The sequence below is a fragment of the Aythya ferina genome, assembly GCF_964211825.1.
Source record: "Aythya ferina genome assembly, chromosome: 11".
Lineage (NCBI taxonomy): Eukaryota > Metazoa > Chordata > Aves > Anseriformes > Anatidae > Aythya > Aythya ferina.
In genome coordinates, this window is record NC_140307.1 from 13,028,148 (window position 1) to 13,043,014 (window position 14,867).

The 14,867-nt window shown below is 54.0% G+C and overlaps 1 protein-coding gene and 1 long non-coding RNA gene across 13 annotated transcripts in view; one reads left to right on the top strand and one right to left on the bottom strand.

Annotated features, from left to right (window-relative positions):
* LINGO1 (leucine rich repeat and Ig domain containing 1) overlaps positions 1-4,687 on the top strand; it is a 117,534-nt gene extending 112,847 nt beyond the window's left edge. For all 8 annotated transcript variants that reach the window (XM_084532707.1, XM_084532710.1, XM_084532711.1 and 5 more), the window contains one exon: positions 1,799-4,687. In XM_084532707.1, the coding sequence (XP_084388833.1) occupies positions 1,811-3,652 (1,842 nt within the window). In that variant the 5' untranslated portion in view covers positions 1,799-1,810 and the 3' untranslated portion in view covers positions 3,653-4,687. The remainder of the gene's footprint in view (positions 1-1,798) is intronic.
* LOC311442948 overlaps positions 3,639-14,867 on the bottom strand; it is a 113,027-nt gene continuing 101,798 nt past the window's right edge. For 2 of the 5 annotated variants that reach the window (XR_014696961.1, XR_014696962.1), the window contains one exon: positions 11,696-13,361. This is a non-coding gene — a long non-coding RNA (uncharacterized lncRNA). Of the gene's footprint in view, positions 6,421-7,454; positions 8,114-11,695; positions 13,362-14,867 lie in introns of those variants that run through there. The other 3 variants (XR_014696959.1, XR_014696958.1, XR_014696960.1) reach the window with 3 other exon arrangements.

A 14,867-nucleotide genomic window follows, 5' to 3' on the forward strand; every position in this document is an offset into this window, starting at 1 on the left:
TGTACCCTGCAGGCGGTCGTGGGCTTCTCCTGCCCGCCGACACCAAGCCCTTGCCCCAGCGTTGGCCTCGTGAACGTGCCCAAACCCACTCAGGGCAGCCGGGGCCAGCCCTGCCCTGGTCTGAGCCCAGCTGGTGCTGCTGAGTGTGCCTGGCCACCAAAACCCGGCGATTTATCAGTTGTTTTTAGACGGGCGCCTCTTGCCAGCCACCACTGAGGCCTCTGGAACACCCAGGGGGATACGGGAGGGCTTCAAAGCTCTCCTTAGCCCAGAATTTTTCAGGATTTATTCCTCGTCTTTCTCCCCCAGCTCTCACTGACTCTGGCCATTAAGATTTCAGCTGCTTTTCTCAGGGACTGCATTCATCACAGATTTAAATTTAGCTGAGCACTACTAACATGTGAAGGGTGTCTAGACTTTAATTCCATGCAGGTGGGGTTGTCTAGTCGTTAACAACCTGACGACTGCACTTCATTCATCAGCTGCTTGCCCGGCATCCACTGCCATTGGCATCCCAGCGGCAGCCAGGCCAGCAGTGCCGCACGGCTCGGCTCGGCTCGGCACGACGCGTCCATTCGGTGCCCCCCAGCCAGAGCAGTGTGCGGGGGGTTTAGGAGCGGGGTCAGAGCTGGTGTAATTCACCCCGTGGCCAAGCAGCCACGCTGATTTATGTGCACTGCGCCCTCTTCCCTGCCCCGGGGGGGAGGCACAAGTTGGCCTGGGGCAGATCTGGGAGGGGGTCGTGCCAGGGGGGCTGCAGCAGGGCCCCAGCTCCCCTGTGCCCAGCAGGGCCCCACATGTGGCTGCACCCGAGGGCAGAGGTGAGATTTCAGCAAAGCGTGCCCACATAGGGCCGGCTGCCTGGCAGCCCGATGAGCTCAAGTCTTTGCAGCCCGGGTGTAATTAAGCCCCGTGGCCTGTGTTTTGTTTTGCAAGCAGTTGTTTTGCTTTCTTTGATGGCTTTCTCAGCACGCCTGTGAGCAGCGGGAATTGGTTTTTGAGACGCAGCAGCCAGGGCAGGCTGTGGGCACGCAGCGGAGCCGCCAGCACCGCACTGCCCGGGGGGACCCCTGACAGGAGCCCTTTGCTCAGTGCCAGCAGTGCTGCCATCCCTCCCAGCACTTGTCCCCAGCGTGTCCCAGCCCCAGCCCCAGGCCAGGAGGCACCACGATGGTCACAGCAGCCCCTTTGCAGTCCATACTCAGCTCTGTGGCCGCCTGGTGTGCCAAGGGCTGGCGGGTTCCAACGCCATGTGCGCAGAAACCTTTATGGCCTTTCCAACATCTTTGCTCCTGGCTCCTTGCAAAGAAACACTGATTTCTTTGAAGGAGAAAAGTGTTGGAGTCCAGGGGTGTGGCACACAATGGCCCCCAAAGCGTGCCCAGGACCCCGAGGTGTGGTGCGAGGTGGCCCCGTATTAGGGGCGTGCTTCCCATGCCCACGTACTGTGACCTGAGATCCCCTTTTTGTACACATGCTGACAGCGTGCACGAGTCCTGCACACGGTCACACACCCCCCTTGGCTCACTCTGGCATGTTAGGGTTTGGGTGGCTTTTTTTGATTCATTTTTATTTCTGAAGTGGAAGCGGGGGAGGGCCCGCTGCCCACCCTGCAGTTCTGCCCCCCCGCAGGCCTCTCACCCCATCTCATCCCATGTCTGTGGATCTGTTGGATCAGGGCCGCGTGCCCCCTGAGCTCTGCTCTCGCCAGGTGATGTTGGCTCTAGCACCTTTTGCCATGCTTCCGCTGACCATTCGCTCACATCCAGCTTTGCTCTCTCTCTCCCGTTGCCTGCAGGTGAGCGATAGGATGGTAGCTGGGGAGGCGAGTATGCGCAGCCCAATCCTGGCCTGCTGGCAGCCAATTCTCCTCCTGATGCTGGGATCCATCCTGTCCGGTTCTGCCACAGGCTGCCCGCCGCGCTGCGAGTGCTCTGCCCAGGAGCGTGCTGTCCTGTGCCACAGGAAGCGATTCATGGTCGTCCCCGAGGGGATCCCAACCGAGACCAGGCTGCTGGACTTGGGCAAGAACCGCATCAAGACCCTCAACCAGGATGAATTTGCCAACTACCCTCACCTGGAGGAGCTGGAGCTAAACGAGAACATTATCAGTGCCATTGAACCTGGGGCTTTCAACAACCTCTTCAACCTCAGGACGCTGGGGCTCAGGAGTAACAGACTCAAGCTGATCCCCTTGGGGGTATTTACTGGACTCAGCAACCTTACCAAGCTAGACATTAGTGAGAACAAAATTGTCATCCTCCTGGACTACATGTTCCAGGACTTGTACAACCTGAAGTCTTTGGAGGTGGGGGACAACGACCTCGTCTACATCTCCCACCGGGCCTTCAGCGGCCTCAACAGCCTGGAGCAGCTGACCCTGGAGAAATGCAACCTGACCTCCATCCCCACAGAGGCCCTGTCTCACCTGCACGGCTTGATTGTGCTGCGGCTGCGCCACCTGAACATCAACGCCATCCGGGATTACTCCTTCAAGAGGCTGTACCGGCTTAAGGTGCTCGAGATCTCCCACTGGCCCTACCTGGACACCATGACGTCCAACTGCCTCTATGGGTTGAACTTGACCTCCTTGTCCATCACCCACTGCAACCTGACGTCCATCCCGTACGTGTCGGTGAGGCACTTGGTTTACCTCCGCTTCCTGAACCTCTCCTACAACCCCATTGTCACCATCGAGGGCTCCATGCTCCACGACCTGCTGAGGCTGCAGGAGATCCAGCTGGTGGGAGGGCAGCTCACCACGGTCGAGCCCTTTGCCTTCCGCGGCCTCAACTACCTGCGCATCCTGAACGTGTCGGGGAACTTGCTGACCACGCTGGAGGAGTCGGCCTTCCACTCGGTGGGCAACCTGGAGACGCTCATCCTCGACAACAACCCCTTGGCCTGCGACTGCCGGCTGCTGTGGGTTTTCCGACGGCGATGGAGGCTGAACTTCAACAAGCAGCAGCCCACCTGCGCGACCCCCGAGTTCGTCCAGGGCAAGGAGTTCAAAGACTTCCCCGACGTCCTCCTGCCCAACTACTTCACCTGCCGCCGAGCCCGGATACGAGACCGTAAACCTCAGCAGATCTTCGTGGACGAAGGCCACACGGTCCATTTCGTCTGTCGGGCGGATGGGGACCCACCGCCCACCATCATGTGGCTCTCCCCCCGCAAGCACCTCATCTCCACCAAAACCAACGGGCGGCTCACTGTCTTCCCTGACGGCACGCTGGAGGTGCGCTATGCCCAGATCCAGGACAACGGCACCTACCTATGCATCGCCAGCAACGCGGGTGGCAACGACACCATGCTGGCCCACCTGCACGTGCGCAGCTACTCCCCAGACTGGCCCCACCAACCCAACAAGACCTTCGCGTTCATCTCCAACCAGCCCAACGAGAGCGATGCCAACAGCACACGTGCCACCGTGCCTTTCCCCTTTGACATCAAGACTCTCATCATCGCCACCACCATGGGCTTCATTTCTTTCCTGGGCGTCGTGCTCTTCTGTCTGGTGCTCCTCTTCTTGTGGAGCCGGGGAAAAGGCAACACCAAGCACAACATTGAAATCGAGTACGTGCCACGCAAGTCCGACGCGGGCATCAGCTCTGCTGATGCACCGCGCAAGTTCAATATGAAAATGATTTAACCAGGCAACAATTTGCAAATAATTTTTTTTTTTAAAAAAAAAGAACCTATGGACAAATAAAAAAATAATTAAAAAAAAAAAACATTGCTACAAACATACCGACCTCTCTCCTTCACAACGTCCTCTGTCCCAGTCCAAACCCACTGCACCCGCACTGTCACCACCTCTTTCTCCTCCTCTTCTTCTTTATACCAGGAAAACATTCAGCCGATATCTTCAGGACTCCTGTGTTTGTAAAGACTTTGTCTGATGGACTCTGGTGTCAGATATAACTCCAAGAGGGAAAAACAACAGGGGGGGAAAGAAAGAAAAAAAAAAAAGAAATAAAATCAATAAAAAGTTACAAACTTTCTTCTGTAACTTTGATTTCAATAATTATGGATTTTTATGAAAACTTGAAATAATAAAAAAACCCTATTTCCTATAGATAGTTGGAATGCAAAATCTTGACTTCTTGATCTGTCCAGCTCTGTATCACTGGCGAGTTTCTCCGTTCCTGCCCTCTGACGCTCTCGCCTCGGAGGTACTTCCCAGCCATCTCGCTACGAGATGAGGACTTTTTCCTGAGGACTAGCTGTATTTTTTCCAGCCGATTCCCCAAACGCCCACTTCTGTGGTGAGCTCAGCCCTCAAACCTTGCAGCACAAGCAGGCAGTGCCCTGGTCCCCTCGGTACTCCCTAGAGGGAATTTAGCTTCATTACATGCATATATAAACGCACATCCGCGCTGCCCAAGGCAGAGGAGAAGGGGCCCGGGGCTGCAGCGGGGGGGGATACAGGCTGCCATCATGCTGCCTGCCCCTGTGCTAGCCCCAGGGTGCCCATCAGCATGGTGGCTGGTCCTGGGAGCGACCTCCCTTGGTGCTTGGTGTTGGCAGATCTGCATTGCCTGGAAAAGAAAAAGGGGAGGGGTCCCTGGTGGCATTGCCAGTCAGGAGGGCAAACACACGGGGAGAGAGTGATGCAGAGAGAGTATGATGGGGAAAGAGGTGTTTCAAGTCAAGCTTTGAAAATAAAACCCGTTTCATCAAACCAGCTCAGCTGCTCCTGGTCGGTTTGTGGCAATTTCCCAGATGTTTGGGTGCACAGTGGGGTGAAAGCCACCTCCGTTGCATGGGAGGAGCAGGGCTGGCACCACTCAGGGACCCCAGCACAGCCCCGTGGCCTTCGCACCAGCTCCTGGCCGTGCTGGAAGCACAAAATGTCCCCGTAATGCAGGTGCACGGGGTGCTGGAGGTTTTCAGAAGCGTGGCACCACGCCGGCAGGATGCCCCGGCCGCGGCGGCATCTCAGAGGTGGATGAGCCCAGATTTGCATGCTTGATTTGTAAAGCACTTAAGGAGTCTTCAGAGATCAAAGTCACTACAACATGATAAAAAATAAGCGACAGCAACCTGGAGTGCCGACAGAGAAAAGAATGGATTTTCTTTTCTTCCAGCAATGTGCTAATCTAGAAAAACCAGCCTGAAACATCTGTGCTCGTGGGGAGGGGGGATTTTCTGCTGGTTTCAGCTTTCCATTCACCTTGAAACAAAACATTTTGCATTGCTTTCCCCACAGCAGGTTTCAGATGCTTGATTCCTGAGTTCCTCCTCTCCAACCCATCCTTCCTTTGCAATTTTGAAGCCGAACCCTTTTTGAAGCCTTTTGCTTTATTTTTAAAGAGAACCAAAGGAAAAAGCCTCCTCGCCAGCCTCCCCCCTACCTGTGTTTAACCATCATTTTCAACGAGCTCAACATGAAACCACAAATAACAACTCTCAAGCTGCAGGCAGGTGCTCCCGGCCCCGTCCGAGGTGCAGATCCCATTTGATGGCCCCCGAGCACGGTTTGGGAGAGGCGCTGTCCTAGGAGAGGAGGCGACGAGGGGCCAGGCTGTGGCAAAGCCTCAGCCCTGCAGAGGACGATGCCAAGCCCAGCAAGCCGTGCCCAGCCTCAGTCGAGGTGCAGAAATCGCTGCTTGAGCTCTGCTGCCAGGACTGACAATAACTCACTCGGCGGTTCGGCAGAGAGGTGGAGGGGGGGTCTCGGTGTTCCTGGACAGCTATTAACACTGGCAGCCTGGAAGAGCTTTTTAATTGACTCCAGTTATCCTTTTTTAATGCTGTAATTAAAAGAGCTAATTCAACACACACAGATTAAAAAAAAAAAAAAACACGCTCTAATATCCAAGTCCAACAAGGTATTTGCAGCATACAGCAGCATCCCAGCAAGCAAAGGGAGGAACCAAGTCTTTTGCTGTTAAAAAGAAGCTTTAAAAAAGAGAGAAAAATCCTTTCTTTGTGCAAAAGGGCTTGGCTGTGCTATCACACCATTTCTCCAAGCCCTCAGCCCCTTCCCAGACACCAAACACCCCACAAGCCTTCCTTCCCCCGTGCAAGCCACTGCCACGAGCCCCCTGCCCGTGCCCACTCCACGCATCACACGGGGGGCTCCCAAGGCAAGTCTGCCCTCTGCACATCCCTGCAAAGCCCCAGGGCCCTCCTGCACCCCCAGCCCCTCCGTCCCTGCTCCCTGCCCCGTAAAGCCACCCGAGCTACACCTCAAAGGCCCTCATTAGCGAGTTCGCCCGCTGCTCCGCGGCTCTGCCGCCTGCACACAGTTTGTTACCTGCAGTTGTGTTTTTTTTTTTAATCTTCGATGCTTTGTGAACTGGATATTTTATTTCTTTATTTTTTTTTTCATTCACCATGTGATTAAAGCAGATGGATGGAGCAGAAGAAAAGCATCTTAGAGTGGCCAGCATCTCAGCTCAGCAATTTTCATGGCTATTAAAAAAAAAAAAAAGAAAAAACAAAAAACAAAAAACTCTCTTTTTCCTCTGTGCTGAAATTCACAGTGTTTCTGTTGCAGTTTAATCAGGGATGAGAGAGCAGGGGCTGACTTCCACCACAGCTCTTCAGGTAACCACAGGCTGTGTGTTGGAGCCAGGCAGCATTTTTCACTCTTTTTTTTTCTTTCTTTTTTTTTTTTTTTTTAGTAAGGAGAAATACAAAGTGCTTTATGAAACAGCTTGAAAAGAATCAGGAGGAGATGTGTTTAGGGCATGGAGGGGAGGTAGCTTGTGGGAGGTGCCTTCCCCCCTGCTCCCAACACCGGGAGCCCCACGATGGGCACTGTGTTGGGAAACAGCCGGGCTGGGGACAAGGGGACAGCCACGTCCCACCCTGAGGGCAGCTCCCGGCCCCTGGCACTTCCCTCCCCACCAGGATCAGTGCCCAGCTCTGCCCAGAGCTGCCAATGCCCCCCAGGCTCTCACCATCACCACCCAGCCCCAGGCACAAGCCCTTTGCCTCCCCAGCTTCCTCGCCGCTGCTTGCTGCCTTCCCCTTTCCATCAGGCCTTATCACACTTCTTTTTGCTCCTTCTCCCACTAACTACCCTCCTCTCTTATCTCTTCTTCAGAGGCAGTTCTTTACTCTCTCCTCTTTCATTCCTTATCGCTCTTTTTTTTTTTTTTCTTTCTTTCTTTATTAAATAAAATACCTTCTGCCTTCTGTGCGTGTCTCACTCTCCTGCCATTTCCCTCTGCCCGGCACTCTCCTCTCCCACCACATGTGTGCTCCCTGCACACCCACCCCCAAACCTCTGCCTCCTCGTGCCCTCAGCAGGACCCATCCTGCTCCCTGCCCACCCAGCAGCACGGAGGGGAGGAGGAAAAACCTCCAGCTTTGGCCCCTTTTTCTGCTTTCTCCCTTTCCACCCCTTCCCCCCCACCATCCCGCCCTTGCCCCCGGTTCCCACCTCACCCCCCTCGCTCCCCACGTGCCTCCAGCCCTGCCACCCCTTTGCAATGAGGTCGGGGACACCAGGGCCCTGCGGGACACGGAGGAGAAATGTGCTGAGCATCCTGGAGGAGATGGTGGGGGGCAGCTCCCCCCCAGCTAGCCCTGCTGTGGGTGCTGCAGCTCCTCACCCCCCCAGAACAGGCGAGCCTATTGCTTCCCTCGTCTGCGTCCACATCTGCATGCTTATGATAGATGTACTGCAATTCCATCGGTTTATGATTAAAAGCCATAAATTTTACTAGGCCTTTTTCTTATTTTCCATAATCCTCAGGATTCAAGGCAATCAAATTTTAACTGGAAAGCACGGGCTGTGCAGTTAGGTCCTGGTGTAATGGGGAACGGTTCATTTCCCAATCCACCCCCATTACTTGTGGTACTAAAGAAATACTGCCCCGTAACAGAGATTTGTCCTCGTTCCCTTTAAAACAACGCTCTCCCCTGAGCAGAGGATCGGAGAAGCAATACGAACCTCGGCTGAAACACGGTGTCCCCGCCACTGTGACCAGCTGCAGTTTGTTCTCCTCCTGAGGTTTGCCAGCTGAGTTGCTCGGGGGGGTTGGGCAGGAGCTGGGGGCTCTGGGGGGACCCAAAGTGGGGTGGCACCCGTGGGTCCCAGTCAGATGCTCTGCCTCAGCTCCCTGTGACCAGCCTCTCCAGAGATCTCATCATGTGCCTGTTATAATCCAGGTAATAAGACATTTCATTCAAATGAGCAAATTTATTCCAGTGGCACTTTAATAACAAAATCAATAAAACTACACTTCCCAGCAGGGCTTTATCATATGCTAAAACTACAGCGTATTACCTGGATATACTAAATTCTCCCCCTGAAATCAAGCGCAAAGTTTAGAAGACAGATGACACCATTTGCAGCACTAGGAGGATAATACCCTAATAAATCTGCTGCCACCTGGGCACTTTGGAGTTGTCACACGTGCTGCACTTGGTGGCCACGGGGAGCTTCCCAGCGACAGCAAGGACAGAAGTGAGAGCTTTGTGCTCCTCAGGCTCATGGCCCGGGTGGAGGAGCGTGGGCTCTGGAGCACAGCCTGGATGGTTTTGCATGGCAGAGAGCAACAAGGCATCTGTGCACACACACAGCGGAGCAGACTGCGTGTGCAGGAGCACCACGGACTGTGCAAAATGACATTAATCATCAGGGCACAGTACCTCATCTTGGAAAGAACCAGCTTCGGTCAGAATACAGAATATAGAATATAGAATATGGAATATGGAATATGGAATATGGAATATAGAACAGGCAAGCACCCAGCTCAGGGACCAGCTGCTCCACATGGCGGGTTCCAGGCTGGCCTCCCCTGGCAGGGCTCCCTGGAGTCATCACTAAGCTGGAAAAGAGCTGGGACGGTCAGAAAACGCTGCTGGTTCTGCAAGGCCAAGAGTTAGCAGGTCCCCAGCACGGGGAGCTGCCCGAGGAAGCAGCCACATAACTGGTTAGGGGATTTCTGTCCTCGCTGGGCAGCAGTCGCTGTCCTCCCCTGTGTGCACCCGACACAGGACCGTGGCTCTGCCCTCCTCCATCGTCCTTCCCAGGGCACCATCCAACAGCTCGCCAAACCCTGCCCCGCTCCCAGCCAGCCCAACACCTCCCACCGGCTCTCTCCACCTCCTCCTCCTCCTCCTCCTCCTCCTGTTCTTCCTCCCCGTCCCTCCAGCCTGTGCTTCCCAAGCCTATCAGCCTGGAGTGCTGCAAAACCAATTAGCTCACTACAAAGACCGAGGGATAATTAGGGACTCCGCTGAAAGCACAAAACTAGGGCATCTCGCCTTAAATAAACATGGGGAAGTGTCTCTGCTGATGGCCTGTGAGTGCTCCAAGCCGATGATTACAGCGCTCAGCTCCCAGTCCAGGCACGTTCACCAGAGGTGCCTGTGCCTCCATCTCACCCCTTCTCCACACCTGCTTTCTGTTCATAGCTTGTGCTCCTGCCCCTAAAGCCAGCTCCTCATCAGAGCTCTGCTGCTACCCGGGCACTGAGATTTGTTTGCAGAACTTCTTTTCCAGTTACCTCCGCTGGGTAGAAGAGATGCTCCAGGAGCCCCTTCCCTCTGCGACGGGGTGGGAACCTGCTCCTGGAGCTCTTAAATAGGCTGGGAGAAGAGGATCTGGGGGCTGCACAGACCCTCTTTTTGCCTCATGCACAGGCCAGCTTGGGGACCCGTGCATGGGCATGCTGCAGACCCCAAGGGACCCCCATGGTTCCTGGAAAGCCGTGCCTGGAAGACGAGCAGGAGGAAGCACAGAGCGAGGAGCCTCCGACCTTCACCACGCACTGCAAGCAATCCCTCCTCCATCCCTCATCTGTGCCTGAAGTGCTCCGCACAGTTTTGTCACTCGGTGCTGATATTTAATAACAAGCTGACACTCAGCCCCTGCGCCTCGCTCAGACACCTGAGCAACGCCCCCAGCCGCCCTGCTGTCTGTTACCTCCTTGGGGGAGGCAGCATGGAGCACGCAGAGGGATTGCTTTCATCCCTACAAAAAAGCCTCCCCAACTCCTGCTCTCTCTGGGCCCAGCCGAGGCATACACTGTGTCCTCCTGGAATCAGCAATGACTTCTCGATGGGCCCCAAGTTGGTGCTGAGCATCTCCTCCTGTTCCCAGCCCACCCCTCTTGCCACCACCCATGGTGAGGGGCGCTGGCAGACAAAGTGGGAAAGGACAAGTTCTCAGCATAGGGACAGACCAGCAAAGGACCTATACGTGAAAACACAACCCTTGCCATCAGAGGTTTCGTGGCCTTCATGGCTTTTTATTTTTTTAATTTTATTTTATTTTTCCTAATCCAGCCCTGATCACCCTAAATCCAGGTGCCCGCGGCAGAGGGAAGGCCCAGGCAATACAGAACAACCCTAACAACCCTCCTAGGGATAACACCTCCACCTGTGCAATCCTGCTCTTACGTTGGGCAGCGCCAGGCTGTGTGCCTTGGAGCAAACAAACCTCCTCCTTGGTTCCGCACGAAGAGAGCTCCTGGGCATGGCTCCAGCCTGGCAGAGAGCTGCTACCAGGCAGAAAGAGGCAGGAGCAGATCAGAAAGAAGCCGCAGGCTCTTCACCCCGCTCTGCAGCGAGCCCGATGGGTTGCTCTTGAGGCAAAACTGTAAAATATCTTCGTGTCCCAGGTGCCTGCAGATCCCTGCACCCAGAGCTGCCAGTGAGCCAGAAAGCTTTGTCAGAGCCCCAGGTGTCAGATCACCCCAGGTGAACAAACTGTCTGACCCCATGACCTGCATCTGAGAGGACCCAGCACCTTCACAGGGTGCAGAGAAGTGCCCTGGAAGACTGGAGCATGTTTTGAGGTGTGTGCAACCCAGAGATTCCTTCTGGCACAGGGCCCCCACAGATGGATGCTCGGGGAAGCCAGCAGCTACATCTTCATCCTGCAGTGCAAGTGTGGCTGTGCTTGTCTTCAAACACACGCCTCATCATTGCTAAGATCTCTGCCTCAGAACTATCTTTTTGATAAAACTAATCACAGGCTTAAATTACAGATAAATACCCGATATTAAGAGAACAGTTTGGAAAGGAGGAAAGGGGTAGTTTAACAGTGCTCATTTTCCTTGCTTTTCTATAGCACACATCTCGGGCTATTTAACTGGAGAGCTCATGAAGCTTCATTTTGACAACTCTCCTTTCTTTACAATGTGGCTTCCACAAATGTTTCCCCTGGTGTCTTTACCGTTCTGCTGCTGTTGGCTGGATTACTGCAGCAGCAGCCGTGTCGCCAGCTGAGACGAGGAAGCAGGCACGAGAAGCTCCGTGTGAGCACGCACAAAGGCGTAAACCCACTGCTGAAAAGGCTGGACCCAAAAGCATCTACATCGGGAACACGCCCAGTGCCCGTGAGGGATCTAGGCTGTGTAAGCTCACCAAGAAAAGAGCTGCTGAAAAAAATCAGAGCTGCAAGTGGCAGGACACGGGGGCCACACTGTGGGCCACCTCCACCGGTGCTGGTGCTGCCAGCTCAGCTGGCAGCAAGGAGCCAGCTCTAGGTGCTTGCATCCACGGCACAGCCCAGGCTCACACACTCACCACTGGCTTCCTCTGCTCTGCGGGGAACAATGGCTTTGATCAACACAAGATTGCTGAGTTAATTGTAATGATATTCTAATAAAGCTGGGGAGATTAATTACGGCTCTTTATCAGAGCTGGCCCTCCGCCAAGGGTTTGCAAAATTGTTTTCCTCTGTTTCTTGTCATTTGAATTTAGGAGAAGAAAGGAGGAAGTCGGGTGCCTTTTTTTTTTCTTTTTTTTTTTCCTCCAGCAATCAGGACGGTGGCCTCGTGCCCCGCTCACGCTCACAGCTCCGTGCATTCAGGGAGAGAGCGGGGAGGGTGCAGACGGAGAAAGCAAATGGAGAGCGACAGAGCAAACCAATTAGACATGATGCAGCACAATTATGCTCCTAGTCAATAAGCGGCTTGGTGCAGAGCAGCACAAAGGAAGGAGGTGACAGCATGTGGACCACAGACGTCGCTCCACAGAGGGCAAACCTGGGGCATGTTGCAGCTTTCCAGGCTGTAGGGGTGGGGGCAAAACGCATTCAGTGCTCACCACGAGAGCTCATGGCAGCGGCACCGACATCGAGCAGGATGAAGGCAGCTCTCTTTCCAGAGAAGCTTCACAGCCTTAATTGTCACTTGTACCACTCTGCTGCAAAAAACAGGTGTCCAGAGACAGGCAGAGCCCTGCTAAGTGGCCTTGGGGAACGTGAGGCTCAAACCTTCCGATTTTACTTGACAAATAGCTGTTCCTTCCAAGGAAGATTTAGCAGTGCCCAGGCAGGTGAGAGACAGACCTGCAGAGGAATGATCCAGGCTGGAAGGCAGCTGATCAATCAGGCAGAGCTGCCTGCTTGCACTCCTGGGAGAGAAGGGAGGAACGGCCCTTCCTGCAGCAGGCTGACACGGGATGTGCTGGGGAAAGAGCTTGTGAGACAAGCCAGGGAAGGAAACGTGTCCCTCACCCAAAGCAGAAAGAAAGCTGAGGATTAATTTAATACCACTCGCTTTCAAGCCGGCAGCAGAACAGCATAGGAAAACTTCCTACTGATGGGTCAGGGCTTGCTGCTTTCAGGGCAAAAAATGCCACCTAGTCCATGGCCTCCAGCTCTCCAGGGGCACCCACGAGGCACGCAGCTGCTCCGGATGAGTTTTCTTGAATGGCTCTGGGAAGATGACACATTGCTATTGCTCATGAAGCATGAAGGCAGGGTGGGAGTCTGGATTAAACTGCTAGTTCTTACTCCTGTCAAACAGCACATCCACCCCCACACACAGATGTGTCCCAAAATAGCTGGTTCCAACCTGTTTTCTAGCTCCTGCACTCTTCCCAAGTCTAGCTGCACGTGGCTGCGTGGCTTTCGACCTGGGCAGAACCACACTTTGGCAGCAGCCTCAGCACAAAGAATGCTCCAACACCAGTGGGGTGCTTGGGGAAAGCAGCTCTGCTGCCAGAGCGTGCAGAAGAAAGGGTTTACACGTCAGAGACAGCCTCATGCAGGACCAGCCCTGCATGGCCCTGCTTTCCTTCCAGCAGTGGAGCTGGCACGCAGCACAGCATTTTCTGCTGACCCCTTCCCCTGCCAAGTGCAAGCCATAAAATTCATCTCCGGTCGTTGAAAGGCAGCCCGGGCTGGGGTGGCACGTCGCCACGCTGCTCTCTACCACGAAAATACCATGTGCCAGGCTCAGCCAGGGTGTCAATGAGATGGAAAGGACAGGTGCAGGATGCCCAAATGCATTCATCCGGGCTCACAGTTTGGAAAGAGTAGCCAGGGAGCACCAACCTCGACATGCAGCATGGCCAGTCACAGGCTCCAGGAGGCCTTTTCCCAGCAGCAGAGGTGTTTTTCTCCCACCAAAGGATGAGACCACGACAGCAACATCCGCTCTGAGCTACAACAGAGGAATACAGAGAGGTCAGCACAGCGTCAACGCAGGGGCTGTGTTTGTACCGTCACTCTGATAACAACAGACACAACTCGTTAGGGCTTTCAATGACCCATGAAACTATCTAGCATCCTAAATGTTTGCTGCAACTAAGGGGAAAAAATGCTGATCGAAATATTTTCCCCCTGGAATATGACAGAAACTATTATTCATTTGGGCTTCTGTAAAGACTATCGAGTTTGACAAAATGTTGCTTTGGGGGTAAAATAACCGGGGGGGGGTGGGGGGGGGGGGGAAAGAAGTTTCAAAAGCATTTAAAAGCCCTGCATTTTTCAGACAGGAGAGACTCTGATTTTCCCATTTCAGACCAAATTCTTCTACTGACTCTACCTTAAAGACACAAGAAGGAAAACCAAAGCATAAAAATGAAGAGAACCAAGATCAACAGTGGAAAGCAAGGTGTTTAAAAACTCTTTTCATTCCCTTCCATACCAAGAAAATGTGCCTCTTTACGTGGGTTATGCTGGCCAAAAGTTTTTTCCACACCTTGAGATGCTCCTTAGGAAGAAAATCTCACTTCCAGCTGCCTTGAGCCCATGCTCGAGCCCGCTGGCAGCAGGTCGGCACCATGGGGGTGCCAGGACGCCCCGCTCCAGCACGTGTTGTCCAAGATCCCCGTAAATAAAAGCCTCGGAGCCGGCTCTTGTGTTCATTTCACAGGCGGCTGCTTTGCTGACAGGTTTCACACGCCGCTACCGTGTCTTGTCAGCTTTATACTCAGGCCAACGCCGGCTCACCAGCTCCGATGTATATACATAAAAATAAATGGCTCAGAAACCCCAATAAAGTGACAGATAACATAATGGGACCTGGCTTCAGAAAATAAGCTTGTTTATGGAACCTCTGCGCCTCCCGGTCTGATTTATGTCAAGCGGGCTCCCTCTCCACAAGGCTTTGGGGAGGAGGCTTGCTCGTGCTCGCTCCCCATGGCAGCAAGGGGACAGCCGCTGCTTGAGAGCTGCCTTTGGGGCTTTTACCCCAAGACTTCCCACGGGACTTGGATGATGTGGCCTTCCTTCAGCTCGTGTAGGAGCCCAGCATTTCTGCTGGCAGCCACCCCAGCCTGGTCCCATACCTGGCCCAAATACTCCTCTCTGCCAGCCTCGGGGAAGGCTCTCCCCAGGCTCTCTACTCCCTCCTACACAGTTCCTCTCCTTGTGTATTATTATCTTTTTTTTGGCTGCAAGCTGAAGGGAGCTGCGAAGAGCTCAGGGGCTTGAGCAGCCAACAGAGCATGTAAAGCAGAACCAGACACTGCCTACAGGAGACCAGGCGAGCTTCAAAGAGGAGAGCTCCTGATGGCACGAGCAGGTTCTCCTGGTAGCCCCCTTTGCTGTGGGCTGCAGCTGGTCCTTATTCAATCTCTTGCTAGAAGAGCTTCCTTGCAAACAGGGATAATCCTTCATTTGATGTTTGCTCCCTTGGATATCGCTGTTCACAGCAAGCATTGCA